The 15,017-nt window shown below is 37.6% G+C and overlaps 1 protein-coding gene across 1 annotated transcript in view; it reads right to left on the bottom strand.

Annotated features, from left to right (window-relative positions):
• Positions 1-4,196: 4,196 nt before the first annotated feature.
• The window catches only part of rasa3 (RAS p21 protein activator 3), a 78,260-nt gene continuing 67,439 nt past the window's right edge, over positions 4,197-15,017 (bottom strand). Inside the window, exons 22-25 of the mRNA XM_088333737.1 lie at positions 14,787-14,995; positions 11,054-11,157; positions 10,782-10,965; positions 4,197-9,657 (exon numbers count right to left, since the gene is read on the bottom strand). Coding sequence (XP_088189863.1) covers positions 9,582-9,657; positions 10,782-10,965; positions 11,054-11,157; positions 14,787-14,995 — 573 coding nt within the window. The 3' untranslated portion in view covers positions 4,197-9,581. The remainder of the gene's footprint in view (positions 9,658-10,781; positions 10,966-11,053; positions 11,158-14,786; positions 14,996-15,017) is intronic.

The raw sequence follows: 15,017 nt of genomic DNA, 5'->3' as shown, positions 1-15,017 counted from the left end.
GGAGTTCACTAAAATAGAAGACTGAAGGAGACAAAATAAAGTGAATAAATAACTACATGATTTAAACTCAGGCACGGTGGGAGGTCAACACCTCGCTGGTCAACACAAATGAGTTTACTTGAGTTCAAATACGAACATATTTTAATAATAAAAATACGGTATTATTATTTACTCAGAAGTTTGGGACCCAAAAGTTAAACAAAGAAAACGGGTTGTATCAAAAACTAACAAATTTATGTCACAACCCCGAACCCCCATGTATGGAAGACCGAAAGAGCCAAAACAAAATAAATAAAAAAACTACATAAAATCCTAGCACGGTAGCACTCAGCTCAATAATGCTTTTGTCAACCACAAATTATAAATACCAACGTAATCCATTTATTAATAAATATGTAGGTAATGAGGAATAAACTGCTGGTAGAAAGTAAAATACTTTGAAAAACGTATTGAATCTTAACGGCAGTTGTACATCATCCTTCTTGGGATTCAATAATATCATGACAAATGGGCAATAAAACACAGTAGATCACAATAAAACGAGATGTGGTCTTGCCCAACACAATTGGAACAGAACAGGTATCAGTTAGAGGGCATGTTATATGTTGAAGTGTCCTTGGGTAAGAAACTGAATCCCTAATGCCCCCAATAGGTATGTCGGTGCCTTGCATGGCTGCATGGCCGCTATTGGTGTGTGAGTGTTTGTGTGAATGGGTAAGTGAGAAGCATATAGTAAAGCGCTTTGTGAGGTCTTCAGTGACTTGAAAAGCGCCCTAGAAATGCAGACCATTTACCATTAAAAGTACGGTTTTATTACTAACTCAGAAATTTAGGACCCATAAATAAAAATAAAAACAGATTTTATTACTAACTCAAAAAATTATGAAAAACAAACAGTCTCAAATTGACTACTGAAATCGATCAACTGGAAATGTTGTTTTCTTAAACTTACTTGGTAATAAGAACTAGGGAGAAAATTTAAATTTAAAAGGTGAAAAAAGAAAATGCCGAAAATTGCGTGACTCTGAAAATGTCATGTCCTGCACGGTTATCATGGCGCCCAGCTGGCCCCGCCCCTTGACACCGGCTGACCTGTATTTCCTGATTACTCCTATGGGTACTTAAACGTGCCTTTTGGAACTGCCCTTGGCCAGATCGTTGTTTACCCTTGTTGAAAACCTGTTCATGCCTGTTTGAAACCTGTTTATTCTTGTTGTGCTTGTTAGACTTTGTTGCACTTCGGTGTAACATTCTGAGAGCTTCCTGCAAGTTCTGTTTAATCCTGTTAAAATCCTAGTCTGTAGTTTTGCCTGCATTTGAGCCTGCTTTGTTTTGTTTTTGGTCCGTTTGTGTGTTGGACAACTTTTCTTTCTCAATTAAAGTGACAGATCGTCTACGCAAATGAGTTCCAACTTCCTGCTTCCCGTCCCGCTTCGTGACAGAAAATCATTTTCATTCGCCACTTCTTTTACGTCAGTGGTGTCCCAACTTTTCACTAAACGGGCTTTGGTAAGCTGAAAATGTGTGCGGGTGGACTATTCAGCCTGGAATTCTTTGAACAGTCTTTGATAAATTATAAAAAGTTTGCGGTGCTTGGAGATCAGCATTGCAACCTCATAACTCACCTTTGTAGCAGTTTCATTTGACTCTCAGGGTCTTGTGAAAAAGCACTGCGGTGCTGTTAAAACAGCTTCCAGTTGCTTCTCCTTTTCACAGCGTTTTTTTCCAGTAAGCTTTTTGTAGTCAGCATGTTTTATCTGGCAGTTGCTATCAATATTATTTTTTTGTAAACTGCCAGTCTCTTGGCAAATTAGGCAGACACAAGTGTTTTGTATTTTGTTGTAAAAAATACTAAAATGTTCACTTGTCCTTGAAGCAGTGTCCCTCACAGTTAACTTTCTTTTTTTATTTACAGTTTCCATGTTGGAAATGAGAAGGGCTTCAATTCCCTCAGAAAGCCAAGGGCAATGTGGCCAAAGGGCTACTGGCATCATTTGGTGAAATTGTGAATTTTTTTGGTACACATTTATTTTATACTGTTTATACATGACTGGCGGGCCACATATTATTCGTTTTATGACAGAGGCCGCGGGCCAGTCAAAATTTGATCACAGGTCGTAACTGGCCCTCGGCCCGGACTTTGGACATACCTGTCTTACGTAATTGTTGTTGCTTTTTTATTATTTTATTTTATTTTATATTATTTTACTTTATCCATCCATCCATTCTCTGCACCTCTTATCCTCAGTAGGGTTGCGGGGGTGCTGGAGCCCATCGCAGCTAAGTTTGGCCAGTGGGCAAGGGGACACCCTGTGGTTGCCAGCCAGTCAAAGGACACACTGAGACAGACAACTCACTCGCTCATTTACACCTCGGGACAATTTGGACCTGCCAATTACTGTAACCTGACATGCATGTTTTTGGAATGTGGGAGGAAACCGGGGTGCCCGAAGGAAACCCACACAAGCATGGGGAGAACATGCAAACTGCACACAAGAAGGTTCGATCTCTCGACCTCAGAACTGTGCCGCGGACGCGCTAACCACTCAGCCGCCGTGATGCCCACTATTTTACTCTATGTATTTTGAAATGTATTTTTGTAAACAAGTTTTGGGGGACCCAAATAAATTAGATAATTACGGACTTTAAAACTAAGTCAGAAGTTTAGGACATATTCCTCCCCACCCCCTTTCTCCCAAATTGGATTTTATTAAAAAAAAAAAAAAAAAAAAAAGACATTTCGGACACCCATACAAAAGGTATATACAGGTATATCATATTGTCTACAAAAATCAAATAACTGAAAAAAAATGTTTCCTGTTAAACCGTCAACAGGGGGGCAAGAGCACACTGTAAAATGTGACAAAATGAAATGAAATACCCTTCAAAAACATAAATTTGAAGATATTTTTTCTGCATCAAGTCTCTTATCCAGGGATCAGAATGGAGATTTTCATTTTCAGCTGAAATAGCCAGCGTCCAGGAATAAACCAGGGCGGACCCCCCCTCCCCCCCCCCCCCCCAAAAAAAAAAAACCTGGGTTTTAGGCAATTTACTTGTCCAAAACCATGCTTATATTTATCGTTTAAGTATTTTTAGAAGATTAAAATAATTTGCCCACATAACTGATTTTTTTGTAAATACTGCAAGATAAGTTCAAATGCAGTTCAGTCCCTGCAGCTTGTGCGACAATGCGGCCAATTTTTCTAACGGCCGCCAGGGTGCGCCAGAGCAATAAAGGAAAGAGTGAGACAGTTGGATTTTGAATTTGTTTGCTACGCAAGAGAAAAAGTGAAAAAGTCGGAATGCCTTTGGGGTTCAAAAACAGCGGAAATCCGCGGATCCGCGGAAAATTCTGATCCCTGATGTCATCTTTGTTGCTTGTTGCATCATAACGCTTCATCCTCGTTAAATTTTAATTTCGCAATGGAAAGAGCTTTGCTGGTGAGGCGAGAGGTGTACAGGTCCTGATGGGATGGGAGAGAGGCACCGATGATCTTTTATGTGGCTGTCACCGTGCGCTGGTGGGTTTTCTTACAGGAACTCGAGCAGGCTCCGTACCAAATGTTTTATTGAATAACAAAATTAACAATCCTTTTAAAGACAAATAATTAGTTTTATATCTTATTTTTACTTCACAAGTATGAAAGACTGAAAGAGCGCAAAAGATAACTACACCATAAATAGATTTAAAATTAATCTTAGTTCATCTTTAATTAATCATTAAATTGTCAACGATTGTTTTTGGGGTGGGCGACACAGTGGTTGGATGGTTAGCGTGCAGCCCCACAGTGCAGAGGTTCAGGGTTCAAGTCCAGCTACCGCGGCCTTCCCGTGTGGAGTTTGCATGTTCTCCCAGTGCCTGCGTGGGTTAACTCCTACATTCCAAAACACGCAAGTCAGGTTATTTGGCTGGTCTGAATTGTCCCTGGGTGTGAATGAGCGAGTGAGTTGTCTGTCCCTGTGTGCCCTGCGATCGGCTGGCAACCAGTTCAGGGTGTCCCCTGCCTACTGCCCGAAGATAGCCGGGATGGGCTCCAGCACCCCCGCGACCCTACTGAGGATAAGCGGTGCAGATAATGAATAGATGGATGGATGTTTAACTAATCGTAATTGTTAAAAATTGTAATCCAATAGCAGATTGTCGCTTGAGTTACAATAAATGTTGGTTTTTCACAAAAACATGAGACAGAACGTTAGTGTGTGAATATTTTCATTTTGTTGTCAAGAAAAAAACACAATACATGTTTCCATTCAGCTAACGTTTTATAGTATATACAGGACACTTACAAGAAGATATATTTGACTTTGAAATTGATACAAATACAATGTCCATTCGCAAATAATGGGATAAAAAAAGAAAAGCATTATTGCATAAAGCAGTCCTTTGTAGGCTTCAAGTCGGGGAAATTTCGATATTTTAACAGAAAAAACAAAAGACTGAACGGGGTTGGTTGTGTGGTTTGAATGCAAAACCTGAGGAGTTAGTGGACACAAGTTGCACATTTTTTTTATTTTTATGAGAAATACACTGTGACTTAACATATAACACCGCAAAAGAAAAATAAATCTTACCCCATTGGTAGAACATTTTGCTTATTTTAAGTGTAACTGTTTAATACCGAGATATTCTACCCTGTTTTATAATAAAATAAAAAAATGTATACTTAAAACGGATATGATTTGTTTTTCGAGCAGCTGGCAGATCATTTTTCTCAATTTAAGTATTTTTTATCATCTTGGTAAACATATTACTTAAAATGAGCAAAATTAATCTCATCTGAGACATATTTATTTTATTTTTTCAAATGGAAAAGAATCCCAAAACAAAATAAGTAATACTTTTTAAATTAAGCTACAATTTCAGCCAGTTCAATAAGAATATTTTTTTGTGCAGAAAGACAAAAAACATTTCTTTTTGGAAATATCAGCAATTTATTTTCTTTATTTACTTGGAAAAAAAAGAAAAATATAGATACATAATTTTCTGTCAATAAAGTAAGATTATTTCCTTTTTGTGCACACTGAAAAAATAAATCATATTATATTGGGAGAATATGTGGTTAATTTTTGGTTAAGATACTTTATCTAATATCCTTCACATCGGCACATGTTTTTCACAACATAGGTTTAAAATATAGATAAATAAGAAAAACGAAGGCCTGAAGCAAAATTTCCTGCGGCACTGGAAAAAAATAAAGTCTTACTCCTTTGCCAGAAATGTTTATATTATTTCTTCTAGTTTCAATGTATTTTGTAAAATGTGTGTAGAGCATATTTTTTAATGAGCACAAATATCTGCCATCCGCTAGATAAGACAATGTTGCTTATTTTAAGTTTTGTTTTTTTGAGAAACAACAATTCTTTGCTTAATTTAGAAATCATTTTTCTTATTTTAAGAACAATTAAGAAGGGGTTAAAATATAATTGTGCACAATTTAGACATTATTTTTCTTATTTTAGGAATAAGATATAATTGTGCCCAATTTAGAAATTATTTTTCTTATTTTATTTTAAGGATAAGTAAAATATAATTGTGCTCAATTTAGACATTCTTTTTCTTATTTTAGGAATAAGTTAAAATATAATTTTGCTCAATTTAGAAATTATTTTTCTTATTCCGAGAATAAGTTAAAATATTATTGTGCTCAATTTAGATATTATTTTTCTTATTTCATTTTAATGATAAGTAAAATATAATTGTGGTCAATTTAGAAATTATTTTTCTTATTTTATTATAAGGATAAGTACAGTATAATTGTGGTCAATTTAGAAATTATTTTTCTTATTTTAAAAATAAGTTATAATATAATTGTGCACAATTTAGACATTATTTTTCTTATTTTAGGAATAAGTTAAAATATAATTTTGCTCAATTTAGAAAATATTTTTCTTATTTTATTTTGGGGATAAGTAAAATATAATTGTGCCGAATTTAGATATTATTTTTCTTATTTTATTTTAAGGATAAGTAGAATATACTTGTGGTCAATTTAGAAATTATTTTTCTTATTCTATTTTAAACATAAGTAAAATATTATTGTGGTCAATTCAGAAATTATTTTTCTTATTTTAAGAATAAAATATAACTGTGCCCAATTTAGACATTATTTTTCTTATTTCATTATAAGAATAAACTAAAATATGATGGAATAAGCAGTGTTGTACCTGAAAATATTTATAAAAAAAAATCAACCAATAGGTTAAGATTTCATTCTTTTTCAGCGCAGGTACTTTATATATATATATATATATATATATATATATATATATATATATATATATATATATATATATACTTTACCGCCAACACTGCGTCAATTTACGTCAGTTACACATTCATTCGCGCACACCCTTCACAAACACTTCAGTCATTCCACTCCGGTGCACAGCAACCTGCCAGAGTGGAAGTCATAAAAACACAACAGAAAAGTCCGCTCTTGAAACATCTGGGTTATGATACATACATATTTATATATATATAAACACATTGTAATACCACCACATTTTCATATACACAAACACCCAAAAAACCTGGCCCTCACCACAATTGAGGCTCCACGAGTGGGTGTTTTCACCAGAAAACGTGCGAATGGGGTCACTCATTTGGCAACAGCACTTTCAGTCGATTAGGATGATAAAAAGTCTGGATGACATCACTCATTTGCATGAAAACAAAATCGCATTATTCAAAAGATGTACCTTATGGTGAGGCTGAGGTGCTGGTTATGGCAAGACTGGCACAATCTCAAATATGTTTCCATAGCAACACATTGTGAAAAAGATGCAACAGTTGAACTAGCAATGGTAGCTTTTTCCGCAAGGAGATGTTAAGCCCCTAAAACATAAGACGAATGAATAAATGCTCAAAATGTAACAATAAAGTGTTCAATAGCATCCTTTTTAAATTTTCTTTGTGTTTTAAATCAAACACAGCTCAAAACTATGCCCATTTTAAGATATTTAGACATTATTTGGCATTATTTGAAGATATTTTATTTTGTTTCTTGAATAAAGCAAGATGGTGTTCTTGAAATAAGCAGTCTACAATTTAACATTTTGTTAGAAAACAACATTAAAATATACAGTGAAGAAAACAAGTACTTGAGCACCCTGCTATTTTGCTATTCCTCCCACTTAGAAATCACAGATGGGTCTTAAATTTCCATCGTAGGTGTATGTCCACGGTAAGAGAGATAAACTAAAAAGAAAAATCCAGAAATTACAATGCATGATTTTTTTAACGATTTCTTTGTGTGATACAGCTGCAAATAATTAGTTGAACACCTGTGTATCATCTAGAATTATAACTTATTCGATTTTTTTTGTTCAAGTAATTGTTTTTATTCTGTCGTAAGATAAATAACAGAGGAGGGGGAACAGTTTATTTTAATTATCATACTACTTTTGCAGGAGAAAAGCATCTGACTCAGTTAAAATGTATTATTATTATCTTTATTAATCATAATCAGAATATTTTTGTATGTGGTTAGGTTATAAATATCAAAAAAGGTTGTTTCCGGTTTAAAGGGACACTGTGTGTTTGACCACTAGATGTCGATGTATTTCGTAGTGCAACCGTAATCGAGGGTTACAAAGCACAAGGAAGAATACAAACTACTAATGGTGACCAAACCGCACAATTTTTCTTCTTATTTTTTTGCTCATCCTTTTACAAGGTTTTTGAGGTACCCGTAGCAGCAAGATGGCCGACAATCTTGTCAGCTCCCTCTAGGTGAGCCTCGTGGTATGTACAATAAATAAAACTTTATCTTAAAAAATGAGCTTTTGTGTTATAGTTGATGTATTTTTGCTTATTACTCAAATCAATAGTCTTTTTTTTAAATGAATTTAAGTTGTTATACAACTAGGAGGCGCTAAATAATTCACAATGTCCCTTTATGGGCACTGCTCAAAATTTAGCTAATTTTAGGTATATTTTTTTCTTATTTCAAGATATGATTATCTTAGTTTTTTGAATAAATTAAAAGAAAAACATCCTTAAAATAAGTGAAATGAAGTTGTCTAGAGAGTGGTGGATTATTTTGTTCCAATTAAGAAAATACTATTCACATTTGCTTATGACTTAAATCAATATTGTTATTTAATGAATTTTTACCACTAGGAGACACTAAATAGGACATATTCCTAGTAATATCCCTTTAAGCAGGGGGGGAGATGAGTATTAAATGACCATTTTTGTTTTACTCTAAATTAGGCAACATCATCTGCTAAATGAAAAAGTATATTTATTCGTGCACCTTTTTATTTATCTATTTATTTCTATAATTGAAATTCGAAAGCAAACCTTGAAACGACCGCCAGCGGAGAAATCTTTCGAAGCCAACGCCAGCTTTTGAAACAGTCCAGCTTGGAGTTTGGCACGGGTTCAAAACCGGCCGGGCAGAACTTCAAATAAAACCCTTGATGATGGATGAGGGCGCTCTCTGTCCAATTGGAAAGGATGGAGATGATTTCGGCCACTTTTTGTTCCCAGAAGTTGTATTTTGTAAGCTAGCCACCTTCTCGGATATGGTGAGGCAAAAAGAAAAGAAATACTGTTGCTCCTTCTGAGGTTTTGGTCTGTGTGGTGTAAAAAAACACAAAAATGGACGTCATCAAATCTACCGTAATTTTCGGGGTATAAGTCATAGGTTTTTTTTCATAGTTTGGCCGAGGGTGTGACTTATACTCTGGTGTAACTTATAAGTCAATTTTTGAACACATTATTTTATCATTGAGGGCAGCACGGCGGGGGAGTGGTTAGCACCGGCACAGTTCTGAGTTCCTGGGATCAAAACCAGCTACCAGCCTTTCTTCGGTGCGGAGTTTGCATGTTCTCCCTGTGCTTGCGTGGGTTTCCTCCGGGCACTCCAGTTTCCTCCCATATTCCCAAAATATGCATGTCAGGTTAATTGGCCGTTCTTAATTTTCCCTAGGTGTGAGTAAGTTATTTGTCTCTGTGTGCCCCGCGACTGGATAACAACCAGTTCAGGGTGTCCCCTGCCCACTGCCCGAGGATAGCTGGGATTGGCTCCAGCACCCCTACTGAGGTTAAGGGGTGAAGATAATGAATGGATGGATGGATATATCATTGAGTTTTACATTTTTATTACCATTATATTATTTCCCATTTTTAATAGCCTTTAAAGATGACATTTATATTTTGGTGTGGGATTTATCAGATAAATTTCTCAAAAACGTGACTCATATGTTTTTTTCCCCTCTTGATTCTGCATTTTTTGACTTATACACCAGAGCGACTTATAGTCAGGAAAATACGGTAGTTTCTGTGATTGGGAGGTGATTAAAGTGCGTGGCGTTCACTTCCAGTGAAAAGTTTTGCCCCGTCATCCCATCAAAACGAGGATGAACCCTTTTTTTTGTCTTCTTCCTTCTCGATGCAAGTTCGCCATCTCCATGAACTGAACTGAAATCAGTTTCTCCATTTTTTGGAGGGGGCGGCACATGTTCTACACGCCGGGCAACTCAGATCTCGTTTTTTCCCCTGAATGCAGCATACAAGGGCCACTTTCCGCTTCCTGTAGAAAGTGGGTGGGAAGTAGCGTGGAGAGGCGGAGTCAGATGGAATAGGTCGAGCTCTCGGACTGCTGACGAATGTAGCACTGGAAACTCTTGTCACCGATCGGATGTTCTCTGAGGAAATGAGGTGAAAATGGTGGTATGTTATTGGAAATATTGAATGTGGTCCACACTGGATGAGCTATTCTGGAAAGGCAAGGATGGTGAGAAGAATAAGTCAGTTATTTTCAACTAAAAGGGAAAACATTTGCGTTACTTTGACAAAATGTTTGGGTCACGTAATACCTTGAAAACAATAACGAAATAAAATCTTAGGAATCATTTTGCTGTATTTAATTGTTTATTTTGTTATCGTGAGCTTGTTTTTTATAATAAAATAAAAATAACACTAATTATGTGAAAAAATGTGATGCACCTGTGCCCGCTCATTTGGCGCCAACTGCCTCAGACTCTGATTGGCTCCCTGTCTCTATTTAAACCCATTCCTTTCTGTCACTGGTTGTCAGTCCGTCTGCGAACCTCAGTTTACACTAGGCAAGCCTTTTTCGACCCTCACTCCCCCCTGTTTTTGCTCCGTCTGTTACCCGGCTTCGACCCGTTTTTGATCCTGACCACGTCTACTCTCTTCTCTTGGCTTACGACTCGTTTCCGACCCTAACCACGATTTTGCTCTCCTGTCACAGCTAATGATTCGTTTTTCCATTCCCGACACCGCCATCGCTCGCCACGGAAGTCCCACTTCCGCGTTCAGAGCGACCTGCTTCCCGCTCCCAGCGATCACCGGATCGTGAGTGCAAACCTTTCCTTTCTTCCAATAAAACTGAGAGAAACGTAACGCAAGTGGTTCCTGTCTCCGTTCTGCTCTTGACAAAAACGACCTGATGGCAAAATTGCAGCTCATTTTATGCTGCAGAATTGACAATAAAACTGATTTTGACAAAATAGCCAGATAGAGAGCCAAAAAAAAACCTTTGAGATTCCTTGTGATTAAGGGCTATACAAATAAACATGACTTGACTTGACTAAGTAGTTAGCTAGAAAGGAGGCCAAACTTTAGCTTGCTAACTAGCAAATTTTACCAGAAAATCACAATGACCCGGCATTGGTGAGCTTTTTTCACAACAGCTCCACGGACACCCCAACTGTCCTTAAGGGGCCTGTTGGAGACCCCTGCTTTAATGCATTTACTCTTAGTTTTTGGGGTGTGGATAGGGGATGGGAGGTTTCTGATAACCTACTGGCTTCCAATCTTGGTTTTCTTGAACTTGTCCCGCTTGTACTTGGTGTGCTGTTGCTCCAACGTCTGCACGGCCGAAACGATCAGCTTCAAGGTTTTGTACGTTTCTTGGGGATCGTCGATGACAAATGTGGAGTATTCTTCCTGTTCCGGACCGTCGTAGACCGACTTGCTGCCGCAGGCCTCTGCAGCCAGGAAAAAACACCCAAAAAACACAAGTTAGAAAAGAAAAAACTGTTTTAGATCATCAATGTTGGGTTTGATCTCTCCGACCTTGCATCTTGACGAGTTTGGTCATGTATGTGCTGTAGAGAGAGTAGATCCTCTCCGTCTCTCGGTCCCCGTCCACATCCAGTTGGATGTTGGCTGGGAGGCCTCTGAAGAAAACACACCCGAAAATGTCAGGGGTGTCCAACTCATTTTTTGACAAAGGGCCACATGCTAGAAAAAACACTCAATTAAAACAGATGAAAATGTTTTAAAAAACAGAAAAAAAAACCTGAAATGAATAAAAAGCACTTGACAGGTATGGGGAAAAATAAAAAAACTAGTGTTAAGTATGAAAAGGTACTGAGAAACACTGAAATGTATGAAAAAGCACTGAAAAATGTATTATTTTTTTTAAAAAAGTGTTGCAATGTTTAAACAAGTACTGAAAAGTATTTAGTATAAACATTATACTGAAACTAAGCTGGCATGCATTGTCTTTTTATTGCACAGGACACTTAACAAAGGGTGGTTATGCTGCCTGCAGGTGGATCCCCTATAAAACCAAATTATAACTATCATAAAGACGATTATTGTTCTGTAACTATTATTGTTATTATTAGTAGTATTATTAATATCCAACAATGTAAGTTTCATGATTACTGATGTGGATCACCTGAGCTCGCTCATTTGGCGCCAGCCACTGCGGGCCATCTGATTGGTTCCCTGTCCCTTTCTAAGCCCAGTCCTGTCACTCTCCTGTTGTCAGTCCGTCAGCAAACCTCAGTTGTTAAAAGGCAAGTATTTTTGATTCTGACTCCCGCCTGTCCCGTTTTTGCACCCGTTTTTCCATCCGTCCGTTCCTGATCTCCCCGTTTGTCTCTGGCTACGATCTGTTTTTGATCCCGACCACGTTTTTGCTCTCCTGTCCCGGCTATCGACCTGTTTTTCCATCCCTGACATCGCCATATCCTGCTAAGAAAAACCACCTCCGTATTTGGATCACGATCCGATTGCGAGAGCGACTTGCTTACTGCGTCCAGCGAGCACCGGATCATGGGCGCTGTCCTTCCTCCTTCTATTCAATAAACTTGTGGTTATCGCTACGCATTTGGTCCTGATTCCGTTCTGATCATGGCAGTAAGTAAGCAGAAGTCTTATACAGTACAGTCAATAGATTGGTAAAGCTGATAGTTAAGCTTGTTGTGATTATTATAACGATTATCATGACTACGATTTTTGTTGTTGTTGTTATTCTTATTATCAATATCAACTATATGTCTATTAAAGTTATTGTTGTTATTATATTGCTGTCACCATCATTTTATGCAAATTCAGCACAATCTGGATCTATATTTATAGACAAACAATGAGGTTAATAAATATGTAGATGGTGAAAAACTAAATAACTGGGGATACAATCACATAAATATACAACTAAACAGACATGTTCTACACATCTCATAGTTAGGGCAGACAAGCGGAAGCTTGATGCTGGAGGTATCTGGCTCAAGCTCTTGTGCCTTGTCTTTTTATTTCATAGAACAGGACACTTAGCAATGGGTGGTTATGCCGCTTGGGGGTGGAGCCCCTATAGCAGCAGGTCCAAAGATACTTGCATGATGGACAACACACACAACAAAGCAATCGGTTTTCACCATGAGCACCTATGAGAATTATTATTATGATAATAGATGCTTTTAGATAGATAGATAGATAGATAGATAGATACTTTGTTCATCCCCGAAGGGAAATTCTATGCTGAAAATGTATGAAAACAGCAATGATGATAATGATGACGGTGAAAATAGTCACGGTGATAATAATAAAGATGGATTTGATTGTGCATCCGCAGAACCAATGTAAAGATGTATGTTCATGAAATGTTTGGTACATGTAAATACATAAGAGATTTAGTTGTGACACAATTATTAAGGAAGTCTGGGGGTAGGATTAAATACGCATATGCTTATTCCTATTCCTTTTCGGACATTTGTTAACGTTGTTTTTTTGAATTGTTGATTTGTTTTAATCATGTTGAAATAAAGTTTCATTCATTCATTCAAGGACTATATTTAAAGTTGATCGTTTTAGATAAGTGCATTTCTCAGAATTCAATGCAATGAAAATAACTTGTTTTTATATTCCTAAATATAAAAACAATCTTTCTCACACACACACACATAAAGTCACGTTTCAAACATCAGTCTAATTACCGTATTTTCCGCACTATAAGGCGCACCTAAAAGCCTTTATTTTTTTCAAAAGCTGACCATGCGCCTTATAATACAATGCGCCTTATTTATGGATCAACATTAAGTTTTCCAACTAACTTGCAGCCGCCGACTCGATTTTCCCCCGAACGCCAAGTAGTACGCGGTGGATGGTGGGATTTATTTACCGGCGTTTCATTGGCTAACCAATGTGTCAATCATCAGTTGAATCGATCACTATTGGCTAAAGTTATTCGGAGGTCAAGAGGCGGATCCTTCTTATCATTTACAGACTGCCATTGGCTCAAACGGCAAACAAAGCCTGCAATTGGCCGAAAAAGATGTGTCAATCATCAGTTGAATCGATCACTATTGGCTAAAGTTATTCGGAGGTCAAGAGGCGGATCCTTTTTATCATTTACAGACTGCCATTGGCTCAAACGGTAAACAAAGCCTGCAATTGGCCGAAAAAGATGTGTCAATCATCAGTTGAATCGATCACTATTGGCTAAAGTTATTCGGAGGTCAAGAGGCGGATCCTTTTTATAATGTACAGGCTGCCATTGGCTTAAACAGCGAAACAAAGCCTGCAATTGGCCGAAAAAGATGAATGCGTATAGCATGTGGCCGATGGCATAGAGAAAGCATTTTTTTCTATTCTGTATTTGTAAATATTGTATTCTCCTGGATTTACTACCCTCACGGATATAAGAGGACATTGCCTGCACATTATTATGAACACAATGACTTCGGTGAGCTATTCCCGGTTTTATATTGTCTTGTTTCAGACTGAACTCGATGTTTCTGTGATAAGCGGTGCAGATAATGGATGGAATGGAGTGTCTATTTTTAAATTAAACTCAATTCCAAGTGTTTATTGTCATATGCACAGTAAAGTTGCGAGCGAAAAAGAAAATAGATACGAAGGAATGGTTATCATTTCTTGAATCCCAAGACTTTAACCTTCCGAATGATGGAACGATGCATTTGAGTGACATCTTACGGACACCGCATTCGCACGTGTTCTCGACACGTATTTGCGTCTTTGCAAGCTTTCGGAATGTTAAGGGGGTAATAAGTTGGACTGAACTATCTGACTGTTTTGTCCACGTTCCCATTGTAGCGCCTTATAATCCGGTGCGTCTTATATATGTCAAAAATAGGACCAAAAACTATTTTTTCGGAATGCGCCCTATAACCCGGTGCGCCTTATAGTGCGGAAAATACGGTACATCTTTTATACGTTTATCAATCTTATATTCTTTTATTGTGAAGTCGTGCTCATGTTTGTTCCTTTTCCTGTTTGTGTCAATAAAACCACACCTCACCGGAAGTCCCCAGTTCTGTCGGAGACACGTTTTTGGCAAGATGCCATCCCGAAAGGGCTGGCTCATCCTCGAGGGAGATTTTAAAACTTAATGTCTGTTTTTCCTTGAGTAATACTGCCACCAAAGAGTTTATATAATGTTTAACTTTAACAATATACCAAAAAGAATAAGACGTTTGTGACGTCAGGTGGCCATATTTAAAACCGCAGCCTCATTTTTTTGACACGATGTGCCTAATTTTTCTCTTGCGCTGCTCACCCGGTGCAGGGCGTGCATCCAGCTGCCGTGTCTGCAGAGAGTTTGCAGCAGAGCCAATGTCCGTTGAGATAAGCTGACGGGTGGTAAGTGCTCAAGCGCTTTCGGTTGCATTGGCTGACTTTGGTCAGGATGTCGATCCAATCCCGCGCCTCCACGCAGTTGTTGGCTTGGATGTAAAGGGCCCGCTCGGGCTGGATCACCTGGAACATCTGCAGGAAAAAAGAGAGGGCT

This window comes from Urocampus carinirostris, chromosome 4 (assembly GCF_059441175.1).
Source record: "Urocampus carinirostris isolate Australia breed hairy pipefish chromosome 4, RoL_Ucar_1.0, whole genome shotgun sequence".
NCBI lineage: Eukaryota > Metazoa > Chordata > Actinopteri > Syngnathiformes > Syngnathidae > Urocampus > Urocampus carinirostris.
This window is presented reverse-complemented; position numbering and strand designations above follow the sequence as displayed.